The sequence below is a fragment of the Stegastes partitus genome, unplaced genomic scaffold (assembly GCF_000690725.1).
Source record: "Stegastes partitus isolate 25-593 unplaced genomic scaffold, Stegastes_partitus-1.0.2 Scaffold1498, whole genome shotgun sequence".
NCBI lineage: Eukaryota > Metazoa > Chordata > Actinopteri > Pomacentridae > Stegastes > Stegastes partitus.
Window position 1 is genome coordinate 121,078 of NW_007579229.1, and position 18,254 is coordinate 139,331.

The window sequence follows — 18,254 nt, forward strand, 5'->3', positions numbered from 1 at the left end:
GTGTGCGAATCTGTTTGTGTTGTCAATTATTAATATTTATTTTCAAAAATTTAACAGGACGTTCTGTTTTGTTCTGTTGTGCGATGTGCACATCCAGGATGAGACTTTCTGTAGGTACCAAAATTTTCATGACACGTTTAAGATTGCGTGCCCTCTTTTTTTTTATTTTAATATCCTCCTACACCAGATATTTTTTTTGTGACGTGTGTCTTCCTTTCCACCTCATCATCTAACCGCTTTGATATAAAATGCATTTTGAGCCTTTGTTCCATTAATAGATGATGGGATGTGTTTTGACAGAGTGTTAGCTTTTCATATTTTTTCTAACGGACACTAGTTTCATTACATTTGCTCTGTTCCTCACCACTGTGCTTATCTATGGAAATCGTTACAGAGCTGCACTCTCACCTTGCGCACACATGAGCAAACTATCGCACGCAAACACACACAAAGTAGGTCACCTTGATGTGTGACGCTGAGCTCAGCTGGTAGATCCCTGAGTGTGTGTGTGTGTGCGTGTGTGTGTGTCGGTGTTTGTGCACCCTCGCGGATTGTGTTTTTGTCCTCTCATGTTCCCCCTTCTCTGCGTCCTCGTGGCCCCGGAGAGAGTCGAGTCATTAGACTGGCTGTAAGTCACTTAGCCCAAACTCTAATTTAATTACAAGACCTGAAGCCAGATGCACTTACGCTCATGTTTGAACTCACATCAGCACGTGCACGGGGGGCTGAAAGAGCCGAGCATCCGCGGATAATGATATCATACAGTGAGTGAGAACACGGGCAGCACAAATAAATGAACACGAGGTGTCATCATGCGTCCCCGTGCACATTTGCATAAAGGGCACAGGTCCAAAAATCTATCAGCAAATGATAAACAAAGCACAACACTTGGGAGTATTATTTCTATCTGTCGAGCACCGTGAGGATAAATGAATATCCCTGAACCATCTAAACAAACTGAGGAGTCCTTCAGCCTGAAAATCCTTGGGAGGGATGAGACAAGGCCACAACGGGATACAGTTGCACACAAATGTGGCAACACACAGGGAAAGGGTCACATCCTGCACCTCCCAGCGGTGTCCCTTTCATCATCTATAGCAAATATAAGATCACATTGTTTAATTGCAACTTAATCACACCTGATTTATCATTTAAAACACCTGCCTCTGGAGGCAAACGGGATGAATATGTTTTCTATGTGGAGAGATAAAGCGAGGATCGTTTTCTTCTATGGACTAACTTCACAGCCTTCCTTTGTCATCTTGTTTGTGGAATCTGACAGTCGTAGGATGAATACAAACAGACACAGTACTCTGGCCTTCCTCTGTTTTCAGAGAGCACCACGTGATCACAAGATCACCACTCAGATCTTATCTAATTTACATTTCCTTTATTATTTTAGCCCTGGCATTTAGTTTCCTGACTCCATTAGGGCTGAAAAGAAAATAACAGAACAATGAGAACCAACTGGCTCACACAGACAGTCTTCCTGTGTGGATGGTCACTTTCCAAATGGAATTAACCACAAAGTAATGCATCCCTCATACACTAATCTGCATTAGAAGAGGATACAAACAAAAATCCATACAAGCTGCTTTTACCCCCCTCATTAAATGGTTAAATGTCTCCCACTCAGAGGTTAAGGTAGTGAGTGGAAAAGAGTGTTGGCATGACCCCAGAAAAGGGTCGAGCCAAATGAAATGACCGGTTCCACACACGCAGACACGGTGGTGGTGGTGGTGGTGGTGGTAGTAGTAGGCTGCGTTTGGCTCAGCCCTCCCGAGTGATTGCCGTGAAAGGGAACCGGTGATGACGACAGCGCGTAAATCGGCAGCTGGAGACTAGAGGTGCTCCGGTTACGCGGGCTGAGCGGCGAAACACAAGTGCCTGCCAACACGGTGTACCAGCGAAGCTCCGCATCCAAGAGCACCGGACAGCTTCAGGTTACGCGTGCGTTCCCGGTTGGATCAGAGGAGGATGTTGCGCTTTGTCTGTCTCACCGTCGCCACTGTGTGATTTGATTTTTTTATTATAATTTTTTTTTTTTTAAGAAAGATGTGGCGCATGCTGTGCCAATCCTCACATCTTTGCAACAACTTTACAAGCGATTGAGTCCGATTTAAAAGTGCCAAAAGAGACGATCCACCGAAAATGTCCACGACGCACCACAGCTCTCCGGCGCCCAACCAGAGCTACCTTTCCACGGCCACCTACGACACGACGGACCCCTCCGAGATGGAGAGGCAAGTCCGCCTGCTGCTCTTCGCTCTGTGCGTAACCATCGCCGCCGTCACCTTGGTCGGAGGTGTGTATTCGCTGCTCTCCCTCCTCCGGATGAGGAGAAAAACCTCCCTGTGTGTCATCGTGGCTTCCATGTCGGTGGACGACCTGCTCAGCGTGGTGCCCCTCTCCCTCTTCATGCTCCTGCAGTGGGAGACGGACGGAGGTGAGGGGTCGGGCAGCCTGTGCACTTTATCCGGACTTCTTTACGTGTTCCAGGGTGTTTCCAGCAATATGAAGGCTTGCCTCATAGCAGCCTACACTTTTTATGTCACCAAGAGATTCGGGGTGCTCCAGTCCGTGCGCCGGCCCCTCAGAGTGATGTGGGCCATCGCCGGTGTGTGGGCAGTGAGCCTGACCGTCAGCGTGCTGCCTCTGTGCGGATGGGGCAGCTTCACGTCGGCCTCTCTCGGGTGTTTCCCGGAGAGCGACAGTTTTTACATCCTGCTGCTCTTCTCTTTATATTTCCTGTGCTTTTGCGGCTTGCTGTTTTTCTTCATCCCTCTCACCTACCAGCTGCTGTGCTCCAGAGAGCCCCAGAGGACTTTGCTGTACCCGAGCTACCTGGAGATGGCGAGGGGGCTGAGCGGCTCCGCGCCCCTCTGTGACCTCCAGTCCTTTTCCCGGGACAGCTTGAACAAAAGTTTCGGTGCGTACAACGAGCTGAGCCCAAGTTCGTGCGGGACAGAGCTCAGGGACAAAGAGGCCGGCGGTCTGTCCCCGGTGTGCGTCAGTGGACCCAGGACAGCGGCCGTGGGGGACACCCCAGTGGTGTTTGCGCAAAAGCGCTTCTCCATGATCCTGGCGGTCGTCCGAGTTGTTCTGTGGATGCCAATGATGGTAAGCAGCGTGATAAATGCAAATGCTACGGTAGCAGAAGCCAAAGGCAACAACATGAGAACTTTTAGGAAATGTCCTGCCAAACCATTTAATATAAAAGCTCAGTAGCTGCCTTTTCTCTGGAAACACACACAAGTTATGTTAGTCATGCAGATAAACTTCTTCTTCTTCTTCTTCTTCTTCTTCTTCTTCTTCGTCTGGGGTGCCCTATTTTGCAGTGGAAATTCGTTAAACTCTAGTTCAAACAAGTAGAACTGCCTCATTATTTTTTAACAAACTGGCCAATTTAGAGAAAAAAATAAGATTTTGGTGAAGAGAAACAGAACTGCTTGTCTTCCAACCGTGTACATTTTTTTTTAACCAAAAACAACCATAAAAGGGTACATTCTGGCCTCATAGTGGCAACAAAGAGATATCAAACAGTCACCATCTGTGCAAAGCCAAAAAAACAGCCAATTAAAAAACTGGCTGGACCTCTAATGGAGCACAAGATGAAAAACATTTCATCAAACCAGTTTCTGTTGTTGTTTGTGCATTATGAGGGCAAAAATAACAGAAAGTGGGATGAATGAAAGAGAAGTGTATTGTACTTCAAACCATTTTCATTGATGAAAAGCATTAAAAGAACTTCTTTTTCTTGCTGGAGATCCATTTAGAAAACTCTTTATGTCCCATGAACACCATAGTAATGTACTGGACACGTGAAATCTGTTAATAAACCAACATTTTTGCAGTTGTTTGAACAAAACTCAAGCAAATTCTCTGAAAAAATGTGTCAAACAGATTTCTTTTTTTCTTTTTTTTTTTAATATATAAGCTTTTATTTGGTTAACATCAATGTTTCATTATATTAAGATTCCCCAAAGGCTTGAGAACAGTAGGTTTTCAGGTTGCAGTCATCACCTCAGTGCAACATTTATTGGTTTGTATGGTGAAATACTTTGAATGCTTGCTACACAAAGTGCCTCAGTTACAACACTTGTTCTTGCTCAAAGATAAAAAAAGAAACTTCAGGTGATAAATCCAGACAATGACGGACAAACAGAGCTGGAATTCCAAACTTGCAACCTTTAAATGAGCAAAAGCGTTGGAGATGATTGAGACAGAAAATGTCGCCGATCACAAATTCACAAAATCTTTCCACAGATATATCTAGAATATTTTTTGTTGCTATTGTTGTTCTAAACAAACCCATTACTTGTACCTGTCCTCGCATCACTTTTTTTTTTTTTTAGAGATGAATATCAGCAGAATGTTGCACCTGTTGCTGAGCCACTAAACACTATTTACGAAAGAAACACTTAAAATGTCCAATAAGACAAACAGATTTGTGCTTTTGTCTTCAATTAAGCGCACTCATTAGCAGCACAAAAGAAGAAAATCCCTTCATGTTGTATTTTGGCTCAAATGCCATTGACACTTTTCAGTACAAAACGTAAGCAAATGAAAAGCCCAGTACGGCTGAAGGATCTGTGCAGTTTCTTTTCATTCATGCCTTCTCCCTCCCACCTTTTCCTCATGCATACTGAATCACCGACTCCTCAGTGAATTAATTTACCCTTCCCTTTTTTCGTTCGCAGACTTTGGTGCTGGTGCGCCACGCAGTGAACGCACGCAGCTCCTCCCTGGAGACCCTGAGCTTCTTTCTCACTCTGCTCGCCCCTGCGGTCACTCCGTTGTTCGTGCTGTCTGAGCGCTGGATCCACATGCCGTGCGGCTGCTTCATTAACTGCAAACGGGATCCAGCGCAGGAACCCTCAGGTAGACGGTGACGCAAGTTTCATTCTAAAAAATCAAGGGTGCACAATTAAACCCTGAACAATGTTTTCCCAATGTGATGAGTTGTTTTCGGGCCTTTTTTTTCACAGCGATGAAAAGAAGATTTGAGTTCAACCTCTCCTTCCAACAAGGCTATGGAGTGTACAAGTTGTCGCACGCCACCATGTCTCATAGCAGTCCTCCTATTGAGAAGCCTGCCTACCACAGCCTTTTCAACTGTGACTTCCCTAACGCCCGCCTTGATGCACTAGAAAGTGGTGGGTTCTCCAGCATGGGGCCCAATTTTGATTTCAGCACCACGTGCCCAGTGGACAGCTCCTCTCACGCGGACCTTCTGTTGGAAGCGGTGGCCGGCGGAGGCGAAGCTCTGGCCGACTGTCCTCCGCTCCCCCACGAGAACCACGGGGACGACGAGGAGTTCCGCTGTGGTCCTTCGCTGCTTTCCCATCACCGGGAGGACGATCACAACCTCACCGACACGTCGTCGGTGTTCGAGGGGCCGGAGAGGAGGCTGTCGCACGAGGAGTGTCGCAAAATCGAGCTGACTGACTGGGAGTGGTGCAGGAGTAAATCAGAGAGGACGCCCAGACAGGTACGCCGCTGTCCCGAGCAGTCGCTTTATTAGTCTGATCTTGAACCGTTTAATTGAGTCATTTGTATCTGTCGTTCCGGGGTTTACGGCTGGCATTAATTGATTTTTCCGCACACTCTGTTGCTTTCCCAAAGTAGTCAAACAACTGCTGCATTAACACGCAACATGTAGAGGTGATCGTTTAGAAGTAATTAGTGTCTCTGGACCATAAAATGGATGCATTTTCAATCTGCCTTTCTCTGTTTACATTTTGCTGGAAGGAAATTAAATGCAGTTTTCATTGCAGTGCACCTGTGCAGAGACGCGGGTACAATGCTGGTGGAGTAGAGTAGTTTGTACGCAGCCAGGTTTTAAAGCAGGCTTTGAATTGAGTGACTTTGTTGGTCTGTGTCTCTTTGGGTTTTTTCCGCATCTACGAATGCGCCTCTTTATAATCAAGCTGACAGACTGGGAGCTGTGCATGTGATTTAGATAAAATGGTTAAAATCTTCTCTCCCTCAACCCTCTCTTCTATTCTCTCCCCCTCCTCTCTTCACCGCACATCTCTTCATCTGTGCTAAGCTTGAATGGGTTCTGACTAATAGAGCAATTGATCAAGATACTATCAGACGCGTACCATTTTAGCAACAAATGTCAGCCTGTCTTTCGAAGCCAAATATGCATTCGTCGCTGCTCTACAGACTCTTAAATCAGAGCACCTCACAGGGTTCGGCTCCATTCATCGATTTAGTCTTTTGAGTCTGCGGTTAAAGGCGGTGTTTACAGTTTCAAGATCAGTATTCAGAAGATTTAGCTGCTGAAGGTTACCTCCCCGTTATGTGTGTTTCTGAACGCTTTCGTGCATACTTGTGATATGGTATAAATTCTGAATGAAAACTGAATGGAATTATTAATGTTTTGGTTCCAGTTCAATCAAACACACGATATCTGTTCAGCGCATATACAGCGCCGAGTTCTTCTGTCTCAGGAGACCTATAAAGTTAATAAAGTTAGGATGCATTCAGCCGCTCAATACTTTACTCCGTCCACCAGTTGCAAGTCAAGTAGCAGTGTATGCGGTGCCGTGCAGCTCGAGACGGTTTGTTACAGGGACGCAGACCATCCACTAATCCATTTTTAATCCATTTCTTTCTTTGTTGTTGACATCCTGTGCTCTTGTAATACCAGAAGCTTAATTCTCTGTGTTTTTGCGAGACCCGGCTGAATTGTTAAACAAGGACAAAACAGTAAAGGCCTAATGATTAATGTATCCTGGCACTGGAGATACCAGCCACAGATGAGAGAGCAGCCTCTCTGCGCTCCTTGCAAAGCAGCCGAGCAGCTACAGGCGTTACCTTTGAAACCGAAAATGCAACTTGTAGAATATTAACCGTATAAGCTTGTTGTAGACTCGCGAAGCTAACTGGGACGTGAGCAGATGCAGCAACATGCGTGCATACAAAAAAAAAAAGACATGCACACATCTCTGTCTCTCTTCCTTTTTTTTTTTTTTTCTCTCTGCTCTACTTATAAGTTTGAAATGTTTTGGTTTGAAAATCACCAGAGGGTGGAAAATCCATGGAGCATGCATCTGCAGCTTGGCTTTGGCACTCACTTTGCATCATGTATAAGTCTGAGACGCTCACTGCCGGTTTGCGTGTGCGTGCGTGCCCTACTTCTCAGTTTCTTAGTCGCAAACTCTGTATATTATGTCTCCTTAGGCCTTATTCATTGATTGGGGGTCTCCTGGATGCAGAAATGCAATTACAGCATCCGTGTGCACCAACACACTGCTTTCACAAACAAACATGAGAACACAGCCAAACAGCAAAGACAAACAATAACAAAATTAAGCTCCTCGTGCCCAGCAACCCTCCTGGCTCCCCGAGCACAGACACAAAAGACATAAAGATTAAAATTATCTCACCAACACACACACACACAACTCAATATTACTGCATATACATACAAAAGAGCAGATGGAAGCCCAGCCAAAAGAGTTTGTGATTTATAGTGTTTCCTGGCTTGTGTTTTGTTCCTCATTAGAGGACTAGATGTCATTACCCGGCGTCTTTTCCCCTTACTGTCAGTCTTCTTGGCCTTCAGCAGAGGTGGAATTAGAGCTTAAAGACATCTTTACCCTCCCGGTGACTTTATACTGTGTTAGCAAAGCGCAGAGCTCGGCCTCTCAAGCGCTTTCCCTCGAGGGGGAAATGGAAATCTAATGTGCATTCAGATGCAGGGAACTGAAACCCGTTTACTCTTCTGAGAATTCCTCCAAAACTGTTGACAAAAAACCAAAACGTTATTCTAACCAATAAGGCTTGAATGCATAAGGTAGGGGGGAAATATTGATGTGACGTGATACTGATGTGAGTAGACATGGAAATAACACAGCTAGAATCAATATCCTGCAACCACACTTTACACCTCACAGAGCTGCTGCATATTTACCTGTACTGTATGTTGACGCTTTAATTTAAGCGTTAAAATATAGATATTTCTTTGCGTGTGTGCCGGAGAAATTGGACCACAATGGGAAAGACATTACAATTAAAACAAGCTGCTCCACAACAACGTCACCAAGCGTCAAATTCTATTAATCAGTTCAACAGTTGGTGATACATTTCAGTCTTAACTGTCAGTCTCATAGCATCATCAGATGACATGGTCTGCAAACCATGCATCCCTCTGCCAACCCATCTTGTGGATTACACTGGATATGTTGGAAGTAATGTGCAAATTCCTGGTAGCAGTAGATGAAAGGTTACAAAAGTTGTTTGGATGCATCCTGTGGGCACCATTGGTATCCATTTTCAAATATCATGACAATCCATTCAAAATATTTGTTTTTAATACTTCACCAAAAAAAAAAAACTGAATCGTCAGCCTCTTTGGGGAGCATTAATGTCTCTGTGTTTTATGAATATCCATTCAAAAGTTATTGTTTGGCTGTAAAAGCAATTTGATGATGTCTACATTCACATCATGCAGGATTTATATCAAAACAATTTGGAGAATTACAACGTTACATTATATGTCTTTTTTTTTCTTTTTTTTTGTTAAGCCGTGTGAAAACAACCCAGAACGCAATCAGGCATCCATCAAGGCACTTCCCACATTGATGGGCTCTGAGCATTATTTAATTTACTTGACAATGTGTTTTCAGCTCAGCGTTGCGTTCTCGCTCTCTCCCCCTCCTGTGTTTCTCTTCATTCACAATGATGCAAACACAATAACGGCAACACAGACGGAGCCAGGGAGGACAAGAGATTGACATCCTCTTTGTTTCTATTGTGCATCATAGTCACAATCAGATCATTACATTGGACTAATCTAAATAATTTAGAGGCTTAATGAGACCTGCCACAGTCCCCCCCACTGCCGCACCGCAGGACGCTTCTCCTTTCCGCTGCCAGCGATGTGCAGTTTCTCAAGCACGTCATCTTGACAGAGGCTCACTTTAATGTACTCGGTGTTGACTTAATCTCTGCAAAAACAATTAAAAAATATGACTGGAAAACATGAAATGTGATTAAAAGATGTGAGTGGTATGAATGAGCCCTGTAATGAAAAAGATGGCAAACTGATAAGAAACCCGGAGGAAATTTGATTGATGCATTGTACACATAAATTATATTAGACAAATGAAATGAGTTAATAATAATAAAAATAAATTATGATTACGGCTTAATGGCTTATCGATGGTGCGTCCTTGTTTTTGCTGTAAAGCTGCCAGCTGTCTGTTAGCTGCTGTATGCATGCAGGGCTAACATCTCATTTTTAGCAGCACAGTGCTGTTGATAGGGCTCTTACATGTAAGCCTCATTAACTCCTGGGATAGAGACGGATGGTCAACACATTCATCTCCCTGCACTTGACAACGTGGGCACAATCTAACCGCAATTAGTTTAAACAAAGGGAATGAGATTGATTGCAACTTTACCTCGTCATTGATGTAAAGCCTCAGACGCTTTGTATTTATTGTCAATAAGATGACGGCCGGTCAAGATGGAAGTTAGTAATGAGTATAATAGTATTTCCAATTATTAAGACCTGCCAAGTGTGTTTGTAAATGAAGATGCTGTGCTAGATGATGGAACTTTTTTTTTTTTTTTTCCAATTATGTTCCCATGCAGCGGTCATCGGGTGGTCTGTCGATCCCCCTGTGCGCTTTTCAAGGAACTGTATCTCTGCAAGCACCCACGGGGAAGACACTGTCTCTCTCCACCTACGAGGTCAGCAGCGACGGCCTCAAAATCTCCCCCAACAATGCCAAGAAGGTAACGTCCCTCACCGCAATGTCGTCTTTGTTAGCAAGACAGGGTTTTACTCCTGTTTAAGGAAAATCATGCTTTCCTAATGGAAGTTAAACGAGAGTACAAATATAACTGTCTTGCCTTCGCTAGTCAAAGTATTGGGCCAGAGCAAGGAGACGCTCATAAAGACTGGAAAGCAGGAGGAAACTGAAAGGTTTTGTTTTTGAATTTTTGCTTGTGCCAACGCTGCACCAATACGTCCATCTCATGCTGAACTTAACCGTTAACAAGAGGCCGAGATACTTACACTCCCTCGCTTGGAGCAGCACCTCAAACCCAACGCAGAGTGACAAAGCCAGCATTTTCAGACTTGGAAGGTGCTGCCTCTCATTCAGGCCACCTCGTTCTTGATTTTTTTTCTTAAGTCGATCTACACTTCACCTATGGTCAAAAATGAGATCCAAGTGAGCCTTCTATGTAGGGAAGCTTGGCTCAACTTTAGAGATAAGGTTTTAAAGCTTTATCATCTTTGCTCCTACGTACCGAAAGGAGCCAGCTAAGGTGGTTTACGCATCTGAGTAGGATGCCTCCAGGGTGAGTTTCTTTGGAAGTTTTCCAGACAACTGGGACGCGACCCAGAACTCGCTGGAGGGATTACACATCTCCTCTGGCCTGGGAACACCTTGGGAGGAAGTGGGAAACTAGAGAAAGAAGCACCTGGAATGCTGCCACTATAAGCCAACTCTGAGGAAAATATATGTTTTTTGTTTGTAATAAAGACAAAAGAAGTAACTTATTATTTAATTACTGAGCTTTAGAGGTGACAGAGGGTAGATTCTTGAACTTGGAAAACAGGTGTTGGCTCCTGTCTGTCTAGTCTTAATGCAAAGCTAAGGTAACAGCCTCCTGGCTCCAGCTTCATACTTAATAAGAAGACATACTCAGTATCGAGTTCCTCATGTCACTCTAGATAAAAAAAGAGTTCATTTGGATTTCTCAAATTGTCAAAATTCCATTAACAGTTATTTTCAATTAAACTAGTTACATAGTTCTGCTAATTACCCACCATCATCTCTGAGTTAAGATGAATTGAAGACAGCTGGATTGTGAAGGAGAAAGAAATTAATTCTAACAAAGCAGTGGAATGATCTTATGATATATGATGTAAAATAAGATACATTTCATACACTGTACACCTGATATGACTTGAATGATCCCTTAAACTGTGACATTATACTATTAATAACTGTTAATAAAATCTTTCTGCTTCACAGGTGGAGGTATATCGCTCAAAGTCAGTTGGCCACGAGCCAAGTGCAGACGACCCGGCATCGGGAGGCCAAGCTGGAGACGTGAACGTGAGCCGCGTTGGGATGGGCATGGAGATCGGAATGGGGATGGGCATGGGAGCCGGCGTGGGAGACACCAACGTCAAAATCCACCTTGAGGTTCTGGAGATCTGTGACAACGAAGAGGCCATGGACAGCGTGTCCATCATCTCCAACATCAGCCAGTCCTCCACCCACGCCCGCTCGCCCTCGCTGCGCTACTCGCGAAGGGAGAACCGCTTCGTCTCCTGCGACCTGGGCGAGACCGCCTCCTACTCGCTGCTCATCCCCAGCAGCGGCAACACCGAAGCAGAGACCATCAATATCACTATACCCGACACCGTGGAAGCTCATCGGCAGAACAGCCGCCGACAGACACAGGAGAGCTCGGGGTATCACGAGGAGATACAGCTGCTCAATGAGGCCTACAGAAAGCAAGCCGGGGAGAGGGAAGAGTGACATATTTACAGAATAACAAGAAGGTAGCTCTTAGAGGAGGTCGAAAGAGCATGTCAGACGCTGCAAGACAAATTTCCTAATCATTCCACATTTACTTCTTTCTGATCTAACAGAGCTGACAGGTGACCCAGCTCGAGACTAATCGTCCGTTTGCTTACTCTTGTACTTCCTCTTCAGGTAACATCACGAGAGCACACGTGTCGCCTATCTGCATTGTACACAGAGATAGTGTAGCCAGTATAAAGGACAGATAGTAGTAAATCAGTGTAAGCAAGAGAGACACAGTATTTTAGCAGTGCATCTGTATTCCTGCAAAGACTTCCACCATATGGCAGCCTGTCATCATAAAACAGACACAGCGAGAGAAAAATACTCTTCGACGTAGAAAAGGATCACATGTCTGGTATGAAATATCTCCTGTAGACGACGTCACTGGTGACTCAGCCGAGAGGGGTGGGGTCACCTGACCCATGCGTCTGACTCATCCGAGCGTGTGTCGTGCATTTTAGTGTGTGAGAAGTCGGCTCACCCATGAGAATGAGTGTGTACGTAGGAGAGTAACTACCAAAAGTATTTAACTGTACGTTCCCTTTAGAAGAATGTCTCTGCTCCGCGTATGTTTATTTCGATTGCCGTTTTCTTTTTGCGTCTGTCGAGTATAACGCAGTTCACGTTGCTACTATCGGATTAGAGAGCGACCGCCATCCGTGCTGAAAATCTAAAACAGGAGGAGGGGAAAAAGGCGAGACAAGCATTTGAGGAAAAGTGTTGAAGAAGACATTGAGGTGGTGGTGGGGGGGTGGGACACTTATGCAGAGCAGCTCTCTGCCTCGTGCACATTCAGCTCAATTTAAATGAGTGCATATTTTACTACAGCAGGCAGCATATGAATGTACGTTTCCAGAGCCACTTTGGGGGGATGATCTCGCTCTCTCTCTCTTCCCGCTCAGTTCACTTCCCGTCCAATCAGCGAGCCACCGGGACCTCTCACTTCCTTTCAGATACATGCATAATTCCCCGACCGTGGTAAAAAGTTCATAGACAGTATTGTGTATTTCGTTTTGAATGGTTACATGAACTGCTTCCAGAAGCATATTCTCTCAGATAGTATATCCATCATTACTTATATGCACATTTACTTGTACAGGTGTGTACAAAACAGCAGTGAAATAGGTATTCTAGACGAATTTTAGAACATGTATGCGTTTAAGTTTGTTTTACTGTGGTGTCTTCTATGTGTCGGCTATTTGGTTTCGCTTGATCTTCAACAGCACCGTGTGGACTTCACTTGAAAGCTTTTGAATTGTCCTTTTAGCGAGTCCACTTCTGCGACATCTCCTATTTTCCTGAAGACTGTGATCATTAAAGATTCATACCAGAAAATTGCCTCCGACGAAATTGCCACGCGTTCCTATTTGGAGTGCCGCCGCCGCCACCGCTACTGCTGCTACTGCTGCTGCTGAGCAAAATGTGTGAGAAAATAATGTACAGGCATATAAATAATGATGAATGTAAAGTTGTGTTCAGTGTGTCAACCATTCCAGCTGTTAATGGTGCCAAAGGTTTTTCTTTTTTTTTGTTTTTTTTTCAGCTGAGCAGCGTTTCATCTCCGCAGCCCAGCAGAGTGGAAGTAATTCCATCATCTGCTTATTCTCACTGTTGAACGGGACTACAGTTCAGATTCTGGTCAAGCATTCTCATAAACCGTATTGATCAATTAATCGTTGTTTGTTTGTTTGTCTGACGAATTCGGAGCTGCACATGAGCTGCACAAGTGTTTTGCTCATTTGTGTCAACCATCGGGATTATTCGGTAACACACAAACTGCACACATTTATTACGGAATAAAAGGCAAATGAAGTGCAATAATTAACTACTGTAGAGACTGACCTAGATAGTGGGCTATGTAACACCACTGGTTCCCGTGCCCCTAGGAGAAAAGCAGTGTGACTAATCCATTGCAGTTTTATGATCATTTCACTGTGCTCACTGTTTGAGCTGACATCAAATCGCCAGTAAAGATGTTAATTTTTCAGCAGTAAAGCCATTAAATTAGGAAAGTTTCACAAATGAGTCATTATATTTTGCATGGCAGGAAAATAGAGATTTGGTTTTTGTGTGAAAGGAGGAGAAAAGCAGGAGAAGAATTGAGAAATTGGAGGTTAAAAAAAAAAAGGAAAATAGTATAAAAACTGGAATTATTAAAGCAGCTATTGCTAATGTTTTATCATTTCGCTCTGATTCAAGGACTTTCACCGCCTCCCACTCACAACCTCGGATTGTGCTGAAACAATGCAGGTAGCCTGTATCAAAACGTAGCATCGTGGCACCTGCGGTTCAACACGTGCACTCTCGATGGGCACGTTGAAAGTGTGAGGCAAACCCAAAATAGGATGGGAAAAAAAAACGGATTTGTTCAAACATGACGCTTTTCATTTGCAGTTCTGCATTGCTTAAATGATTCATTAGGGTCAGAGATCGTTTGTATGGATCACAGGTAGCCCCGAGGATATGAAAATGAGGTGTGTACATGAAGCACGCGTTCACACTGGTGCTGCCAGGAGTACAGAGTGGATGCCTGGTGCATATGAAACAGTCTGTTCTCCTTTGTTACCAATTTGTTTTCACAACCCCTTCCACTAGTCAAAAGGCGTCCTCCTCGCACACACTCAACTTTAGTCTCAGCGTGGTTATTCTTTTTAAAAATACTTTCCTCTGTAGCTTCTCAATATTTTCCTGCATTGCTTACTCTCTGACACCTGCTCATTTCAAATCCCTCATCTGTTCAATTCAGAGCAGCCAGCTGAGAGATTGATAGTGTTCGCGTATTTCAAAATAATGACAGAGATAAAAGTATTGGCAGCCGAGGCGAAAAACCTGTGAGTCAGGAGTGACTCAAAGTTTACCCGTTCGGCGTTTGTGCTCAAAAGACACGATTAAATATATTTCTGTCAAAGATGAACACAGAATTTTTTTTTAAAAAACCGGCATGGATATGGATTCGATGAGATTACACATAAATACGGCTTATCTTTTACACAAATCGACAATTAATTTCAACCAAACAAATGGCTATTCTAGTCTCTGGAAATGATCTTCTATCGGTGTGAATTTCCTTAATTACGAATCAGCTGAATGCGGATGCTGCACGAATGTGAATGTCGAAAAATGAAACCTATCACATTCTTGAATGTTGATGTGTTCAAGGATTGTCACGGCAATGATGGCGCGTGTGAAAGGCAGAAGTTAATTTAGAAGTGGTGATGCATGATATTTCGTGACAGCAACACAGGGCTCAAGGCTGGCATGTACTTTGCAACCTCTCACAAACCCCCCTTTCACACCATTCCTTCAATTCTCTCATCGGTGCAAAGTGCTTCACGGCACAGTCTGGGCGTCTATTGCTTTTGGGTTGTGAGGCAAGGACAGAGGGATGGAAAATCGGGGAAATTGAGAGAGAAGGAAGAAGCGCATCTTTCGCTCATTTAATATTCCAGCTAATTTAAAACAAGAGAATCTAGAGTGTAATCCAATTTGCTTTTGGTGGGAAGATCCGGACACAAACAAATTCAGCCAAGAGTGAAGTAGAGAGATGAGGAAAAGGCATAATTGCAAACCAAAACAAACTTGAGAAATGAGAACAAAGCAGCGCCAATTGCTGACTGAAAAGAATCAATTACCCAATAACTGATGTAAGAATGTTGTTTTCAGACTTCATTTATCTACAATATTAAGTCTCATGTGAAGCAAGTCGTGTCTAGTCCTGGTTATAATAAAATGTTAGTTAATAAGAGGCAGTATGACTAATCAAGTGCATTTTCTGTACTGCTTCATAAATGTTATATAAACTGATAAATTACCATCATGTTTTAGGCCAGAATGGCATCTTTATCTGTGCTGATAGACTGTATATTCACCACAGCGCTGCAATACAGCAGAGCCCAAACCTTTAAGGTGACAGTCTTAGTCATGGTAGATCTTTTCACTTGGCTGTAACCTTTAAGGACCAGATAACAGGTCATTCCCTAATGTTCCTTTGAGCAGGATGAGTCTGTTACAGCAGTTACACTGACTGTACAGTCTGTCTATGTCTGAACACACACAGCGGCCCCGGAAAGTATTTAGATGGTTAAACAGGCAAATTAGCAAACTTCCATGAGGTTTATTTTCCTACTAAAGCAAATAAATGAGATTGTAGCTTGAGAAAGTATGAACACAATCACTCTATATGACAACAAAAAAAGGTCTGGTTGTCAGATTTAGTGCAACATGTCCATATTTAGTGATGAACCAGTAATATATCAACTATAAATCACAAGGGTTTACCTAAAAGCAACTACAAATGTGCCAAAGACAAATAAAATGCGCTGAGAGACAAGGTTAGCCATCATTTGCACAAAGAAGGGCACTCAATCTTTCAACCTCCACAGGTGGGTGTATTTTGAAATGTTCAAAAATAACACACTTGTAGAGCTGATAAAAGAAAGATGCACAGGAACACCAACATCAACCAAACAACAGCTATGGGCGAAATCAAGGAAGACAATCGAGGAACAGCAGCTACATTTTCCTAAAAAAAAAAAAATCTAAATTTGCCAGATACAACTCACTTTAAAGACATACAATTCAACATTTAATCAAAACTTTTCTAAAGTGCAAAGAAATGGAAAAAGTGGATTACATCTGCATATGGACATGAGCAGAAAAACAGCAGCTTCTGGAGAAATGTGTTACTTTCAGAGCAAATTCAACCAAAATGTGTCAGGTGGTAGAAAGATTGCACGCAGAAAGCCAGATCCCCAACGAGACTTGGGTTAAAGCAAAGCATGAAGAATGTGGAAATGCCAGGAGTCTTTTCTTATAGTGCTGTAAGACAGCTTGTAGTCATTGGTGGAATCTTGACGACTTAAGTGTACAAACTAAGAAGCAATTTTCGAGAAAGCGTTTTAAGTGTGATTATGAGATCATGATAGTGATCCAAAGTATACTAGCTCGCTGTTGAAAGAATATTTTGTTTGGGAGAAAATCAAATTCTCAGAATGGCCCTGATCGAATACCATAAAGTGAGATTCCATACAGAAAAAAACGTCAATGCTCTGCTGTGGACGAACTTAAAAGCTTTGCTGGCTGAAGCATGGAAGAAACTTTCAAAGATTCCCTTTGACCAAGCTCTTGGGCCACAGAAACAACCTTCAACAGAAAGAAACCTTCAGCAGAACCAGGCTCAGGGAGGCCGGCCATCTGCCTCGACCCGGTGGAGTGAGGGATGGCAGATAGGACCAGACACATAATAAACATTTTGGTGGTTGGTGAGGACAGTAATCGCAGATCAGAAACATGTAGAAAGCACAAACTACCAAAGAGAGAAGAGACAAAGTAATGGCATAGAGTATGACAAAGTAGAGGTTGTAGTCTCTACCATGACATATACATCATCGGAGATTCTTCTGGTAGAGATTGTCAATTCTGAAGATTGGTGGAGATTGCGATTGGTTTTGCAGACCTTGTATGCAGCAACAAAAACACAAAGAATATGTGGCTATAGTAACAAAACAATCATTTTATTTAGGTATCACCTTATGCAAAGCTACATATGTAAAGCACTTTATTTTTTACAAATACTGAAAAGGTTGTGAGATTTTAAATGTATCATATTATCTTCTTGTTATTATTTGACATGTGTAAAAAGTTATGTGAAAAATGAAACCTCCAATCCTACCAGATGGCAGTCTCTACCATGACATATGTCATAGTGGTATGTAGATTTATGAAGGCTGAAAGAGAGCAGAGTAGAAGAGAAGTAATCAATGCATCATGGAAGAGTTAAGAAGAAGAGAAAGTGTCTATCTCATGAACCCAAACAAGACAGCTGAAGGATCTGCCTCCCAAGCAGCTTTAGGAAACTCTTGGAACCACAGTAAACCTTCACTCTGCAGGAACCGGCTACCCCATCCAACACTGTTCGCCTCGTTTTCTCCACAACAGAGAGCATCATCGCTCGATCGCATCGTTTCGACGTTACTACACAAAATCAAGAACTTACTCACCATGGATCCAGAACTGATGATCAGTCCACCCGACTCATGCGACGATCTATTCGAAAACAATTCTCCTCCAGCCATAATATACGAACGAAATCTCTCCAACTCCAAAATCGGTCCTCGGGCGTCTTCACGTTCATCCACGCGGCCTCGAAACATCGCGCACACCGATGCAGCTCCAACACACTCAGCCGCCACCGTCGCCTCCAACTCCCGGCTCCACGTCTCCATCGCATCGGACCTGAAACCATAATCGGCGACTGGACCGTGGCTCGTCTGCAAGGAGGAGGAAAGGTATTCCGATCAGCCGCTCCGATAACGAAAGTCTAGTTGTATTCACCACCTGCTCCAGCCACAAACTCGGAGCCTCCCGCGCTTCTGGCATCCTCACCTGACCCATCCTCACCTGACCCATCCTCACCTGACCCATCCACGTCCAGGGTCGCGACCTATGACGTCACATCGCCGCCGCCTCCTCCAGGGTCTCAGCCAGCATCGGTAGCTCCCTCTAGCGGTGGCCACATTATATTACCCACTGTGTCCGACCTCTTTTGTATCGTCACATCATTCTATTCATTCCTGTGTTCGCCGGCCTCACAGAATACCCATTCACATCCATCCTGTCATCCCATCACCCATTCCTCTGCCCTTCCTTCAGCCTTACAAAGTAACACCCTCCACAGCAGTCCCAGCGCCC

General features: G+C 43.8%; 1 protein-coding gene across 1 annotated transcript; it reads left to right on the top strand.

Moving 5' to 3' along the window:
* The first annotated feature begins 2,151 nt into the window (after positions 1-2,151).
* Positions 2,152-11,516, top strand: LOC103370905 (probable G-protein coupled receptor 149). The gene is made up of 5 exons (XM_008300095.1): positions 2,152-3,120; positions 4,701-4,881; positions 4,989-5,491; positions 9,610-9,753; positions 11,004-11,516. Exons 1-5 carry the CDS (start codon positions 2,152-2,154, stop codon positions 11,514-11,516), a joined length of 2,310 nt encoding a protein of 769 aa, XP_008298317.1.
* The last annotated feature ends 6,738 nt before the right edge of the window (positions 11,517-18,254 follow it).

Coding starts and splice junctions, on each gene's coding strand:
- LOC103370905 (XM_008300095.1), top strand. CDS start 2,152: ATGTCCACGACGCACCACAGCTCTCCGGCGCCCAACCAGAGCTACCTT. Junction 4,882..4,988: donor TCCAGCGCAGGAACCCTCAG/GTAGACGGTGAC, acceptor TTTTTTTCACAG/CGATGAAAAGAAGATTTGAG. Junction 9,754..11,003: donor CCCCCAACAATGCCAAGAAG/GTAACGTCCCTC, acceptor TCTGCTTCACAG/GTGGAGGTATATCGCTCAAA.